This window comes from Purpureocillium lilacinum (genome assembly GCF_023168085.1).
Source record: "Purpureocillium lilacinum CBS 284.36 DNA, scaffold_1, whole genome shotgun sequence".
NCBI lineage: Eukaryota > Fungi > Ascomycota > Sordariomycetes > Hypocreales > Ophiocordycipitaceae > Purpureocillium > Purpureocillium lilacinum.
In genome coordinates, this window is record NW_027072111.1 from 4,807,398 (window position 1) to 4,820,947 (window position 13,550).

Here is a 13,550-nt window from a genome sequence, read left to right on the forward strand (position 1 = left end):
GCATACGACCTTGGGCATGGCAGGCACCACCACTGAGTGCTTGCGCAACATTGAACAACTGATCTTCATCAACGCGCGCTATGGGAAGCTGGCGAGACGAAAGTGCCAGCAGAAACATGCACAGTGCCGCATGGCTGCGCGTCGTGCTGAAGCCACCGCCGCAGCTCTAAAATATGGTTTTCCTTTGCACAGAGGAGCGGGGTTCTCGGGAGGTTGGCTGGCTGGCTGGGCAGCTGAGCTAATTGAGTTCGTGCAGCCCCCGACACGACGACGCGCCTGCCGCCTTTGCCTTGTGATTTGCAAAGATCTCTCTGCATCTTGTCAGACGCAAGCGGGATCGCTGCAGTGAGTGCTGCAGTGAAGGCCCCGACGAGAAACCATCAACGGAGCGGAAAGGTCGGGGTGCGTGTAAGGCGAGTCACGTGGCGACGGAACTGAGAAACTCAATCAACCTGACAGGTGTTGCTTGGTGCTACCCTGCGTACCATGGGGCTGCGACGACGGTGAGGTCGCAGCGGTCTTGAAGGCGAAAGGTCTCCTACGTTACCATTGCTGCAGACAGCATGGTGCGTGGAGCCTGAGCTGGCAGCCAATTCAGGCGGGACGGAGCTCGTAGACATCGCCCGGAGCTCCCCATGCTTTTGTGCTGCTCCCCGTTGAGGAACCCGTCCTGGACTGGCTGTCGGGGAATGGAAGGCCGGCCAACACAACCCCGCCCCCCTATTCCCGCCGCTGGGCTGCCCTGTCAGCGCCTTTGTCTGGTTGCTTGCATTGCCTTTCGTGCCCAAACGCTGAGGGGTCAAGGGTGCCTGCACGCCTCCCAAAGCACCTCCCTCCCCTCCCCCTCCGGCCCCGCTCCCGCCCGCTGCCCCTCCCCCCTCGTCCTCCAATGACCGTGGCCTGTCCACCGACCTGATCCATTTCCAGGAGTCCAGTCCCTGAGAACCCCACCGGTGCTTCGCCAGCTTGCCTGACCGCCACGAGGGGGGCGGCGTCGAGACAACAACCTCACCTTTCCCCTTCCCCGGTCGGTCAAGCAGTTCGATCGCAATTCCTCAGACCCCTTTCCCTGCCGCCTCGTGTGAGCTCGCCGCTGTGCTACGCACCACTTCCTCAAGTATCTACGTCTCGACATAGCAGCCACCACCGCCTTCGCCGCCGTCATGTCCGCTCCCGTCATCCCCCCCGGCGGCACCATTGTCCAGACCTTCCGCCAGTCGTTTGTCGACGTCCCCGTCGACAAGGAGAAGGACAATGCCATTGCCACCACTCAGTTCCTCGACGCTGCCGAGTCCCTGACGACCATCTTCGGTGAGTGATGTCTGGCGCCGACACCATCTCTCGATGCCTCCCCCTTTTGCTCGCCCGAGGCAAGTCGTCCGAGCCCAAACAGCGCTGACCATGCCTCGCCGCCATCCAGATGCCCTCGGCTCCGTCGCCTTCTCCCCCGTCAAGTCGGACATGCTCGGCAACGTCAAGGCTCGTGGCCCCTTAACCTTCCCTCCCTCCTCACTTCTGAACGCCGTCACTGACAAGCCTCGATCCTGCAGAAGCTCCGTGACCGCCAGCTCGCCGCCCCCGCCGAGTCCGAGAACATCCAGGACCTCTGCCGCAACGAGCTCAAGACCAAGAAGCACACCGCCACCGAGGGCCTTCTGTGGCTTGTCCGGTCCGTCTCTACGAGTCTTCCCAACTGATATAAGCCCTGCTTCTAATTGGTTTTAGTGGCCTCGAGTTCACCTGCATCGCCCTCAGCCAGAACCTCGCCAAGCAGGCCGAGGAGCTCGCCGACTCGTTCCGCGGCGCCTACGGCCAGACCCTCAAGCCCCACCACAGCTTCCTTGTCAAGCCCATCTTCAGCGCCGCCATGAGCGCCTGCCCCTACCGCAAGGACTTCTACGCCAAGCTCGGCTCCGACCCGGCCAAGGTCCAGGAGGAACTTCGCGTCTACCTCGCCTCCCTCGAGAAGATTGTCGGCATCCTCAAGGGCTTCCTTGACTCCAAGGAGGCCAAGTGGTAATGCACCGGGAGCCTACGAATAGCGGTATGGCTGAGCGAGCTTATCTGCGGAATACACATGGGTAGCAATCAGGAGAAAAGGCGTACCAATTGATCGCATATTATGGAGGCATCATCTGTTCGGGCCTAGATATTCCAGCTCCAACAATTCGTTTTGCAAGATACACTGTCTCCTGGCTCTTTCCCAGACTGCCCGCTTATGACAGTAGAAAGAGGCGTCCAGGAACGCTGACAAGCAAACATCGCGGCACGGAGAGCTCACTCAGCTCGTTCTTGAAGCCCCTGCTCGTGAGGATAGTCATTGACGCCTCAACCTCCCTTCAACACAGCCACCGGGGACTCCTGGTGCTCGCCAGACCCTGACCAGCTCTAGGCCAGCGGCCTCGAGCATGTTGGAGAAGCCCTTCTCGGTTCGTTCTTTACCACCCATGGTCATGACGGCTTGGTCGAGAACGGCAGCGGGGAAATCGGCTTCACCCACGCGTGATGGGAGCACCATTTCACAGATGAGAACCCTCGAATCTAGAGCCATGGCCCCTGCTAGCTGGGACAGTATCTTGATTCCGACACAGTCCGCGTAGTCGTGGAGTATCATGCGCATGAAATATGCCTTTGCACCTGCAACTCTCGGCCGTCAGCTTCATATGACACAGTCTTAGTCCACCACCCCCTCTCACCTTTGACGGGCTGCTCGGCCATAAAGTCATGCTCCTGGCGCTCAACTTCACCGGGGAGGATGTTGTTTGCCCGCGAAAGAGCAATGACTTCAGTCCTATCCTGCAAGATGCAAGTATTCGGGTCGAGGCTGTCTTTGTGAAGATCGAGTATCCTTTTAAGGACCGCGCCGTGACCTCCGCCAACGTCCACGAGCTGTATGCGCCGGCTTGCAACCTCCGCTGGGCTGTTTCGCAACGAATCAAAGTCAAAATGGCCGACGACAGGTATGGCAAGGTCAATGCCCGCCATGCCCGTCTGGAAGGTCTGGAACCGCTCCGGGTCCTGGCTCATGATGGTCCAGACTGGCGTACCTTCTTGTTTGCGATAGAAGGTGTAGGGGTTGAAGAGGGGGTCATCCGGTTCCTTGGCATTTTGCAGCTGACATTTCTCCGCAAGATAGTCATCAAAGTTGTGCATCGGTTTGAACCACTCGTCATACCTAGACGCGATGGTCACCCAATCTGGACTTGGCAGTCCTAGCCGGAACATGAGGCTTACATGGCGAGGAACAGATGGCCTGGTCCGGGTTCATCCAACAGATACGCTTGCGAGAACTTTGTGTGTAAGTAGTCGCCGCCATCGGGCTGCGTTTGATCAAGAAACCCAGACGCGACTGGATCGCGAGGCGTGAATTAGCATCACCGGTGCCTCTGCGCAACACAGATGGTGTCACGAGGTAATAGAAGCCACCGCAGAGGATATCGTAATTTGATGCACGTACCGAGTACGCGGCTCATCCGCTCTATTCGTACGCTTGTCAATGCAACCATCCAGCAAGCCACATGCTGTTATGTTGCTGCGATGGGGAGCAAGTGCCACGCACCTAAAAGAGACTCCTGAACTCCAGTCGCACGGGACAAGTCCCGGAGAGAAATTGCCCCTGGGCGGGGAATGGCGTCAAACACTCTGAGCTTTATCAAGGTGCGAATGGCGACGAGCTCGGCAATCTGTAGATGTCCCCAAGCCGCGGGCGGCAGGGCGATGCTTTCATCAGCCACTTCCAATCGATGCTGTGTTACACAGGCGCCGCTTTGGGTCAAAAGCGCAACAGTTCCGGGATTTGGGCCGCTGGGATTGAGGGGAGCGGTAGAAGTATTGGCGTACATTGAGACCATGATAATTTGGCATCATATCTGGAGACACCAAGTCGCGAATGAGCTTCTTTGCCCGCGTAATTATCTCGACCCGCGACGCGTGACCGGCTAGGTTAGGGGCGTCTGAGTATGACCTGCCAGCATCAGCCAAGCTTGCGATGGCCTCGTCGACTTGGGTCTTGCTTGGAAACACGGAATCCATGGTTGTGTGCAGACAAATCAAGCGCCCGCCCCGAGGTTGGAACCCTGTGAACAAGTTGGGAGCGCAGAAATTGTCTTCGTGGCTTTACTGTAGTATGTACGAGACGAGGGAAGAGAGTAGTATCATCCGCGGCCAGCTGGGGCACCCTAATAGATGGACTAGGCGGTTGCTTCCAGTCGCCTCCCTGCGAAGCAGGTACACATGGCGGTGTCGCTACATGCTCTGGATCGGCCTTAATTAGTGCCGCTCATTTGTGGTTTAGTGTTTCAACTGGCAAGTGAATAGGCATGTCTTGTAGTAGTACTTGGAAGCGGGGTCGCAGATTCGGCGTTCAACAAGCACGGCAACTACCTGATTCGCATACGAGGGCATCTCGAATTACGGTTGAGTAGGCAGCCTGCTGCCGCTGTGCCGTGAACCGCGGCCGGCGGCCGTACCCCGCGGATAGTCAAGGTAGTCCATCGCTCGTCAGTTATGGACTCGCAGCAACCTGTCGAACTCGGACTTGATCTGAGCGCTGATATGCCATGTTTGGCTCGAACAGCATCAAATGCATGCGGCCAGGATGGGGCCCGCTGCCGTCAGACGTCCCCGGGCACAGAATGCATGAGCCGTTCTGTCTGAAAGTGTCAGGCAACACTACCCTGTTGCATCCTGTGCGTTTGCATCCAGTAAAGGCAAGTGTACGTCCTTCACCGCGAAGTGGCCGTCGCTTCCAAGAGGCAATAGCGCAGCTGCTTGCTGGGGTTTGAGGTTGAGCAGCCCCATCGACCAGGCTATTGTCGTCCCTCCTCACAGACGAAGCAAGCGACAGGGGTATCAACCTGGACGAAGCGAGATGTTTGCTCTCGGGCGGCTTCTCAGCTCGCGCCAATCCCAGACGGCTGGTGCTGAGTTGATGGGACCCGTCGCCCGCAGGTCATCGGTCTCGGCTTTTGAACGATTGGGAGCGGAGGCACAAGGAATTGCTGCCGTCAAACGCTTTGGCAGTCTTGCCTTTTCATTTGGCCAAAGGCCGGGAAGGCATGGTTGGCAGTTGTTCGACCCTGGCACTGGCGTTGGCCGGAGTGCTTCATACTGTACCTATCCAGGTTCCTAGATAGCCAAGGTACCCTGCCCAGGAGAGGGCCTTAGCTATGATACCTCAGATTACATTGTGTGAGGCAATGCATGCCAGCGAGGCCGTTGCGGTGAAACGTGCCTGCCTTTGTGGGCACGGGCAGGATGTGGTGGCTGCGGAGGAAGGCTTCCTGCAGTCGGCGTGCCTGCCCTCGCAAACCCCCAGCATCAGCCTGGCCATCAGGCTGCCGCCTAGGTATACTTCAGTCTTCGAGGCTGTGCGCTCGCATGCCCTCGCGTCTCATCCGGGGAACTACCTAGGCACTTGACGTTAACGAAGCTGCTGCCCAGGACAAGCCAAAGATTCCCGAGCCAAGACGCGAGACCCGAGGCCGCTTGTTGCTGCTGCTTCCGTCCCTCCCGCGTCCGAGTGCCGTGCCAAGTTGCAGCGACGTACTGTACAGCACCAGCAGATTGAAACCTGGAGGGGACTGCCAACCGATCGTTCACCCCGTTATCGACTCATAGTCCACGCGTGGGACGCCTGGCTCTCTCCGCCGCGTTGGTCTGTGACTGACGACGGTCCCGTGCCACAACAGCGCCCTCTTCCTCAGTCCGTAAGCCTGCAAGCCACGAGGAAGCCTCAGTTTATCATATAAACACTGCGGTGCGGAGCGAAAGGCATGTTAGCCCAGCTGAGTTGCCGCCGTTCATCCGTCTTCCTCGACTTCCCCGATGTGCTGACGGCTTCCAGTAGCACCCACTAGGTTTGGCTCGCTCACTAGCTGTTGTCCACGCCGTGCCTGACTTACGGCCTGCGGTGTCGCAGCCTTGACGACTCCTGACCTTGCTTTAGCATATCGTCTGCCAGACCCCAGTTGGCCCAGAAGTAGGCGCGTTGCGTCTTCGCTATATTGTTTGCCCGGGTCCTGCAGCGAGCACATCCTGCTCAGGCTCTAACTATTTCTCGCTACGTGCATTACGGCCATCGCGAATATTCTAAACCAGTCGGCACAGAGAAGGGTACTGGAATTTGTGCTCAACATGTCTAGCGAAGCAGAATCGCCAGCATTACACTCGGCGCCGTCGGGGCCCCTTGGATGTCCCGAGCTCCAGGCACCTATTTCGCAGCGCGCGTCACACACTAGACACACATATCTCAACGACGAGGCGCCTGAAGACATGCAGAGCTCCGGCTCATCGTCGAGCATTGAACCAGATGCCATCAGCGATGACGAAGGGTATGCTGCGTCGACGTCGACTAGCTATATGACGTCCCTGGCCTCAGATATTAGGCGTGGCATCGAGGAGAACGGAAGGGTCTACGCTGCATACGGAATCTACAAACCCTGGATGCCCGTTGACGATCGCGAGGTTAGTATTTGATCTCAATCGCGCTATCACTTGGAAGCGACATCGACTTTGTCTCTAACACAGTCCCAACGTCAGATGGATCGCAATGATTTACAGCACTGCAAGTTTACCCTTCTTATGGAAGACCGGCTTTTCATTGCGCCGATCGTGAACAGCCCGCAAAGGATCCTTGATCTCGGCACTGGTTCTGGTATCTGGGCCATCGACATGGCCGACCAGTATCCTTCTGCCAAGATCATCGGCGTAGACACGGCGCCAGTCCAACCCAGCGTCTTGCCTCCGAATCTTGTCTTCGAAGTGGATGATATTGAGCACGACTGGCTATGGGCACCATCCAGCTTTGACTTCATTCACGGCCGTGAACTTATTATGGCCATCCACGATTGGCCGCGACTCATCCGCCAGGCCTTCAATCACCTCAAGCCCGGGGGTCATTTGCAGCTCGCCGGGTCCTACCCGGACTTTCAGTCTGATGACGGTACCTTGCCCTCGGACTCGGCGTATGTCGAAATGGGCAAGATCTATTTCGACATGTCAGAGCGGATAGGTGCATCCGGGCGAGAGGTACTGAAGTGGAAGCACTACCTCTCGCAGGCCGGCTTCGACGACGTTCACGAGCGCATATACAAAATACCCACCAATCCGTGGCCAAAGGACGAAAGGCTCAAGAAAGTGGGTGTATTCGAGCTCAACCATTTCCGCGACAGCATCGCCAACGTCTTCGCCCGAGGGTACGAGCAGATCTTGCACGGTGACCCGGCATACTTTCAGGTCCTCCTTGCCCAGGCCCGTAAAGAAGTTCTCGACCGACGCATGCATAGCTGGGTACCATTGTATGTCACTCCAAGGCCTTTGATCGTCGTGGTATCTAGCCAGGCTTCGGGCTAACACGGGACTAGCTATGTCGTCTACGGCAGACGGCCAGATAATCACGAATCTCGACATCCGGAGGCATAGAAGTAGTATGGGTACAGTTTGGAGGCAGAGCCCAGCCTCAGCCGGGCCCCGAACTTTCATTTTGCGCCACAGAGTTTGCAGATAGCGGAGATTGGCCAATCTCATCATTCATCATGCATGCCAAGGGAAACGGCGGCGGGAGAGGCAGCGGTTCGAACAGATGGTAGGGCTGAGTGGGCTGAAATCTGTCTCTGGATCTCGGCGTGTCACTCACACTGCGTGGTCTGGGCGATCGTGTTCATTTCTTCGACTACTGGAAGGCGCCCGGGTCGCGCAAACACATAGTTGTATTTGCAGGCAGTCTGCCCCAGTATTGCTGACGTCTCCTGCAGCCACGTGGGAGTGCGAGGTGGTGGCGCAAAGCTGAAGCGTCTAGTCTGGGTCTTTTGCGCAGGACCACCGGCCGATAGCCGGTCTCGACCTATTACGCCGGCCTGATTCGTACCACGAAGGGGGAATGCTCAGACATTTCGACAGGTTCCAGCATTCGACTCAAACGGCTGCCATCCCGGGGGCCAATCAGGCGATTGGCGCCCGCCAGTCGGCATTTGAAGCTGTCAGCTTCGGTCGAAGCCAATGCCGACTCTTGGATACTTATTCACACGATAGCTTCGACACGGAGGGGACGCGTGGAAGATGGCGTTGCCTCGCGTAAGACCGCGCAAGGTACCACGAACGAGGGCTTGAGCGCTTCGCAGACGCCAGGACAACTTCTTTCCGTACGATTTTGTTTTGCATCTAAATACTACAACATCTGGCCCAAAAGGTTCATTGCCATCCTCCACGCCTCGTTGTACGTAGAGAACGATCACCGTCTTCACCATGGCTGACAAGCCGCCGTTCCGTATCGTCATCGTCGGCGCTGGGCCCGCTGGCCTCTCAGCAGCACTGTCCCTAGTCAAGAAGCATGACAAAGGAGTCTCATCACCACTTCATGTCACCGTCCTTGAGATGCGCACGGAAGTGCAACGGCTCGGCGGTGCAATCAACCTCACGCCTTTGGCCCTACGGTACATCGACTGGCTCGGGGCTGGCGAGCGGTTACGACCGCAGGCTGCGCCAGTGAGTGCCATCGAACTTGTTGCCCATCGAACAGGCAAGCTCCTGGGACAGTTATGGCCAGGAGTCGACGCCATCCGTGTACAGCGACAGCTGCTTGTCGAGGCTTTGCGAGACGCACTCAGAGAGCTGCCGCAGAGCGAAGACGTCCAGGTCGATGTCATTTACGGGGCGAGAGTGCGGGGGATCGAAGAGTTCGGCGAGGCAGATGGCGATGGTGGCGTGAGAATCACGTTCGAGAAGAAGGCCCCTGAGGAGCGCAGGAAGGGAGCAACAGCTGCCTCAGGGGGGCGAGACGGAGAAACCGAGACGCTCGAGGCCGACATTGTCGTTGGATGCGACGGCATCCACTCTCAGGTTCGCAGCCTCGTCGTCGACCCGGGCCGCGAGAAGACGTACTCGGGCAAGTGCAACGCCTACGGGTACGCGTCCATCTCGGACAAGGCGGACGCGTCTGGCGACGTGGCCAAGGAGTGGCTCCGAACCGACGGAGAGCCACTCATCACCGACACGACGCTCGTAACCCATGGAAACGACGCCCTGCTTCTCACCTACTACGAGCCGTCTCGGACCAATCTTTACCTGGCGGCGGTGAACCCTGTCGCGGAGAACAAGGACGCCCGCGAAGGGTGGTCCGCCCAGGGGGCAGATAAGGCGGGCATCAAGAAGAAGATGAGCGAGACGTTTGCCGGCGGCGCGTTGCCGTACCTGGGGTCCATCATCGACCGTTGCGATGAGTGGTTCTTCTTCCCCGTCTACATGCTTCCTCCCGGCGGTGTCTGGGCCAAGGGCCGGGCGCTCTTGCTCGGCGACGCCGCCCACGCTGTAAGTGAACCTGTCGTGCCGTCGTATAATCACCGAACCCCCTAATATCCCCTTGTTTCCCACACCCTTTTCAGCTTCTTGCACTTTCCGCTGACACAGACTTGTTTTCTTCACGCCAGATGCCCCCACAAGGCGAAGGAACCGGCGTCGCCATCGAGGACGGCGTCCTCCTGGCGCACGTCCTGACTCGACGTGCCACGCGCACCGTCCCGCAGCTCTTTGCCGACTACGAGGCCCTCCGCAGGGCCGACATCGAGCAGACGTACCGCGACACCATGGCCCGTTGGAACGCGCCCGTGCCCAGCGGCTGGATGAGCGGCTTCGTCATGGAGTGGATCACCTGGGGCTTCATCAAGTTCATGAACTACAGGCACGACTACTTTGGCCGGGACGTGCGGAATCGCCAGCTGCCTGATTGAGCGAAGGTGTCGGAGGTGTGGTTGAATACAGCTACATGTTTTTTATGATTGAAGCCATACGCTATCAACTTGAATTCAAATCTATCAACCCCGTTCGAGGGCTATGCTACAACGAACCTTGATCAGACCATGTGACTTTGTTCAAAAACTCCCAGAACGCCTCTGCTTTCTGTATTGTAGCCAAAATGACAAGCCATGGGCTCGTCGTCCGTTCGTACACTCATGTCAACCTTTTCCAATGGCGCTAGAATAAAGTCTCGACGCACGCAATGCACAACAAGGGGAAGCCGAGCCAAAATGGATTCCAAGCGCTCATCGCCCAGGTCGCGCAAGCCCCTACCTCGCACTTCTCGATCTAAAAGACAGATACTTTGGTCGTCGTATGCGGGGCCTCTTTGTCCTCATGGAACTCATCGACTCCCTGTCCGTCTCGCAGTCTTGGCGGAGCCAGCGAGCCATGGCCTGCGTCGCCTCGCCGTACTCGACGTTGACGCTCTCCTTGGGAGCCATCGGGGGTGGCTTGTCCCAGCCATGGGACTCGCCTTCCACAACGCGGACGGAAAAGGGCATGTCGTGGTGCTGCAACCTCTTGGCGAAGCGAATGCCCTCGGCAAGCAGCATGTCGTACTCACACAGACAGAGGTGAATTGGCGGCATCTTCTTGAGCAGCTCATCCGGCATCAAGCCGGGCGATAGCCTCGGGTCGGTGCGTTGCTCCCGGGGCACGGGCGGGTAGACGTATGAGGCGTCAATCAGATCCGTCAAGCCAGGGGACAGTGTGAGCTCCGGCTTCATACACGTCTGCCGCTTCTCTGGGCGCGAAATTGTGATGTCCAGAGTAGGGTAGAAGACGACGAGGCCAGCGATGTCGGGTGATTCGGCCGGCAACTTGTAGCCCCACTGATACGGTTCCTGCATGACGATCCAACTGCTCAAGGCAATGGTGGCTCCGGCAGAAAAGCCCGCGAGTATCACACGATCTGCATCGATACCGAACTCGCCGGCACGGGCCACAATCTGGAAGATGGCATCGACGCAATCCTCGACGGGCGTGGGGAAGGGGTAGCTCGGGGCCAGGCGATAATTGACGGTGAAGACAACGGCGTCCAGAGCGCCCATGACGGCGCCAGCCCAACGAGCATCGTCGGTTCCCTGGCCGAGGATCCAACCACCGCCGTGGAAGTTGATGACCGCCGCGCGAGGGCCAACGGAGATGCGAGGCGGCACCCAGACCTCGACCTTGATCTTTTGACGCCCCTTCCACTCAGACAGCGTGGAATCGAGCCAAATCTCCCGTGAAAAGGTCGGGGCCGGAGGGTCGGATCGGTTGGAGATGCTAAAGCCGACGCTGGCAGCGTAGCGGACGGCAGATGCCTTGGCAGTGAGGTACCATCGCGAACTGGACTCGAGCGGGTTCACATAGTCCGGGGTGTCGGCACCTGAGGGCGCAGGGCTGAGACCGGCAGGAGTGGTCGCCTCACTGGGCGCGGCACTCGACGCAGTGCTCGTGGCAAAGCTGGCCGCCGTGGTGGAAGGGGTGATGGGCTTGAGTCCGTCCATGTGAAAGCCGGCACCTCGTGCGCTGGTTCCGTCGTCGCCGGCGCAGGGCCGGTGAACCGGTGGGCGGGGATTGGCCCGGGCGCGGGCCGCCGCGATAGACGCGATGCACTCAACCACGTCCGTCCAGGGGCCTGTCTCTTGGGACCAGAACAGGGGTTGGTTTGTCGGGGCGGGCCCGTGACTGTGCTTGACGTGGCGGCGGGCAACCGAATGCAAATGGACAGGCGAGGCTGAGAAGGGCGATAGGCAGAGAGCGCAAGGCGCGCGAGGGCCGGGTGGCTCTCGTGAGCAGCAGGCCGGGTCAGGGTCCGGCGACGGTTCCAAGGTTAACCGGGGGAAAGACGAATGAGACGCCGAACGGGGAAAGCTTCTTCTGGCACGCGCCGCCTGTGTCTCGGGAGCAGCGGAAATGGAATGCAACGACCAGGTGGAGGAGGGAGGGAATGGATGGGAGCGCAAACGGGCAAGCGATGGTAATGCAGTATTACAGGCAGCGGGATGGCATTGGATGTTGGACAAAGGACCGGAGGGGTGGATGGGGCCACGGTGGGAGGGGGCGAGAGGGGCACGGTGGGCTGGCTGGAGGCGCGCCGCTGGCCGGACAGTAAATTGTCCGTGTGGCGGCCCCGTTTTGCCGCCGTCCGGGGGCTGGCTGGCTGGCTTCTGGAGTGTTCCGCCGCCTGCATACGAAAGCCCAAAGTATGAGGTGCATGACCTAATCGCCGCGCTGCGAAGCATTAGTACGGAGCACCCGTCTTGCGCTCTGCAGAGTGCAGAGGCTGCCTGCAACGGCTGCACTGGTGCCTGCCTCGGCCGCGGTCTCGCTGTTGCCAGGTCTGGCGCCAGGAATGACGTGCCGGAAGGGCCGGCTCAGCACCAGGGCAGGAAGTGGGTGGCCTTGGCAGCCACGGCCGCGACTTCCGATAGCGCACGCGATGATTGACGTCAACCAGGCAGGTGGCTCTGAGACACACAGGGGACTCCCAGGCTGCCGGACGCCTGGCCAGTGCGTGGGCAGATGCGCTGGCAGGTGCCCAGTGCCTAGGTGCATGCATTCCCTCGCGCTGGGGTTCCCGTCCCGGGGCTCTTGAGTCTTCAGCGGGCAGGCAGCTAAGTCCACAGCGCGCGCGCAAGAGCCTCCCGGTGAACCGTGGGCTCGGCAGCGGCAGCGGTAGCGGTAGCGGGGCGCGGCGCGGACATCAGTTGATCTCGGAAGGAGACACGGAGCAGAGCGTCGGCCAGTCGGCAGCTTCCATGGCATGCGCGCGCGCGGCAGGAGTGACGGACTCTTGATCGTCCCGGCAGTCGCCACTGCATCCGCAACTGCCATCCTCATGAGATGTCCAGGCACGCGAAAAGCCGGCCCATGCCCAACTCCTTGATTTTTTTGGCATCACCACCCCGGCATCGTTCCCATCCCTGCGCATACTACCGCTCCAGTACTACTGCTCGCGCTCCAACGAGCCACGGAACCGCTGGGTCCTTTGGAAGGCGCGCACCACCGTGCTCCGCTCGCGCTGTACTGTAGGTAAGCAAGCTTTTGGCTGAGGCGTCCGCCATGTGCGCCGGAGGCACGCGCTACGCATGTACGAATATCTGCCCGCATCCTGGGGCTGGCGAGCTCCGCCAATCCCCCGTGGCGCTCTCCGGTGGCTGGTGGACCTGGACCTGGACAGTGGCCGAGACGTCGATGGCGGCGGGCGAGGGGCACGCTCACCTGTGCGCGGCGCCGTCGTGAGCGTGAACTACAGCACGAGCGTCGACGGGCGCACGATGCCAGGTGCCGAACGAGTCCGGCACGGCTGGCAGGAAACCGGCGGCTAGCACCCGGAGAATCTCGCACGGCCGTCCGTCGAGTGGGCATGCCGAGGCCAACGGAACGGACGACAGCGGGCACGAGTAAGCAGTCGGTCAGCGGGCGATTGTCAAGCCAGCGCCAGCAACGACCGTGAGTGGACGCCAGGTGTCGCCCGTCCTGGCGGCGGGAAGCTTAGCTTGCCCGAGGCCCGCTCAGGCGCTCAGTCGGAGTGGCGGAAACGCAGCGTACGGAGCAAAAGCGCGCGCGGTTGCGCATTGCCGGCGGGCTGCCCGGGGATGGCCAGGAGTCCAGGACTGCTTGCTCTAGGTGCGCTTTTTGCTGGGGCTCCATTCGCGGGTCCAGCCCGCGTCCGAAGGCCGGTGCGGCGACCCAGCAAGCCAGCCCTACCCGCCCGCCCATTGCGCTTGTATCAGGACCAGAAGCCCGCTCGTTCTGCTCGTCTTCTT

General features: G+C 59.8%; 5 protein-coding genes across 5 annotated transcripts; 3 read left to right on the forward strand and 2 right to left on the reverse strand.

The window, feature by feature from the left end:
* Positions 1–1,163: 1,163 nt before the first annotated feature.
* On the forward strand, positions 1,164–2,020 carry PLICBS_001148 (uncharacterized protein; the record flags this gene model as incomplete). The annotated part of the gene is made up of 4 exons (XM_065599729.1): positions 1,164–1,311; positions 1,421–1,483; positions 1,537–1,669; positions 1,726–2,020. 4 exons carry the CDS (start codon positions 1,164–1,166, stop codon positions 2,018–2,020), a joined length of 639 nt encoding a protein of 212 aa, XP_065455801.1.
* A 12-nt stretch (positions 2,021–2,032) lies between these two features.
* PLICBS_001149 (uncharacterized protein) lies at positions 2,033–4,032 on the reverse strand (the record flags this gene model as incomplete). Its single annotated transcript, XM_065599730.1, has 6 exons — positions 2,033–2,064; positions 2,282–2,333; positions 2,378–2,637; positions 2,697–3,175; positions 3,235–3,290; positions 3,841–4,032. 6 exons carry the CDS (start codon positions 4,030–4,032, stop codon positions 2,033–2,035), a joined length of 1,071 nt encoding a protein of 356 aa, XP_065455802.1.
* A 2,241-nt stretch (positions 4,033–6,273) lies between these two features.
* PLICBS_001150 (uncharacterized protein) lies at positions 6,274–7,422 on the forward strand (the record flags this gene model as incomplete). Its single annotated transcript, XM_018317774.2, has 3 exons — positions 6,274–6,465; positions 6,541–7,298; positions 7,365–7,422. The coding sequence occupies 3 exons, from the start codon at positions 6,274–6,276 to the stop codon at positions 7,420–7,422; spliced, it is 1,008 nt and encodes a 335-aa protein (XP_018183299.2).
* An 822-nt stretch (positions 7,423–8,244) lies between these two features.
* On the forward strand, positions 8,245–9,725 carry PLICBS_001151 (uncharacterized protein; the record flags this gene model as incomplete). Its single annotated transcript, XM_018317773.1, has 2 exons — positions 8,245–9,306; positions 9,426–9,725. 2 exons carry the CDS (start codon positions 8,245–8,247, stop codon positions 9,723–9,725), a joined length of 1,362 nt encoding a protein of 453 aa, XP_018183298.1.
* Positions 9,726–10,061: 336 nt separating this feature from the next.
* On the reverse strand, positions 10,062–11,285 carry PLICBS_001152 (uncharacterized protein; the record flags this gene model as incomplete). The annotated part of the gene is made up of 1 exon (XM_018317772.1): positions 10,062–11,285. The coding sequence occupies one exon, from the start codon at positions 11,283–11,285 to the stop codon at positions 10,062–10,064; it is 1,224 nt and encodes a 407-aa protein (XP_018183297.1).
* Positions 11,286–13,550: the final 2,265 nt, after the last annotated feature.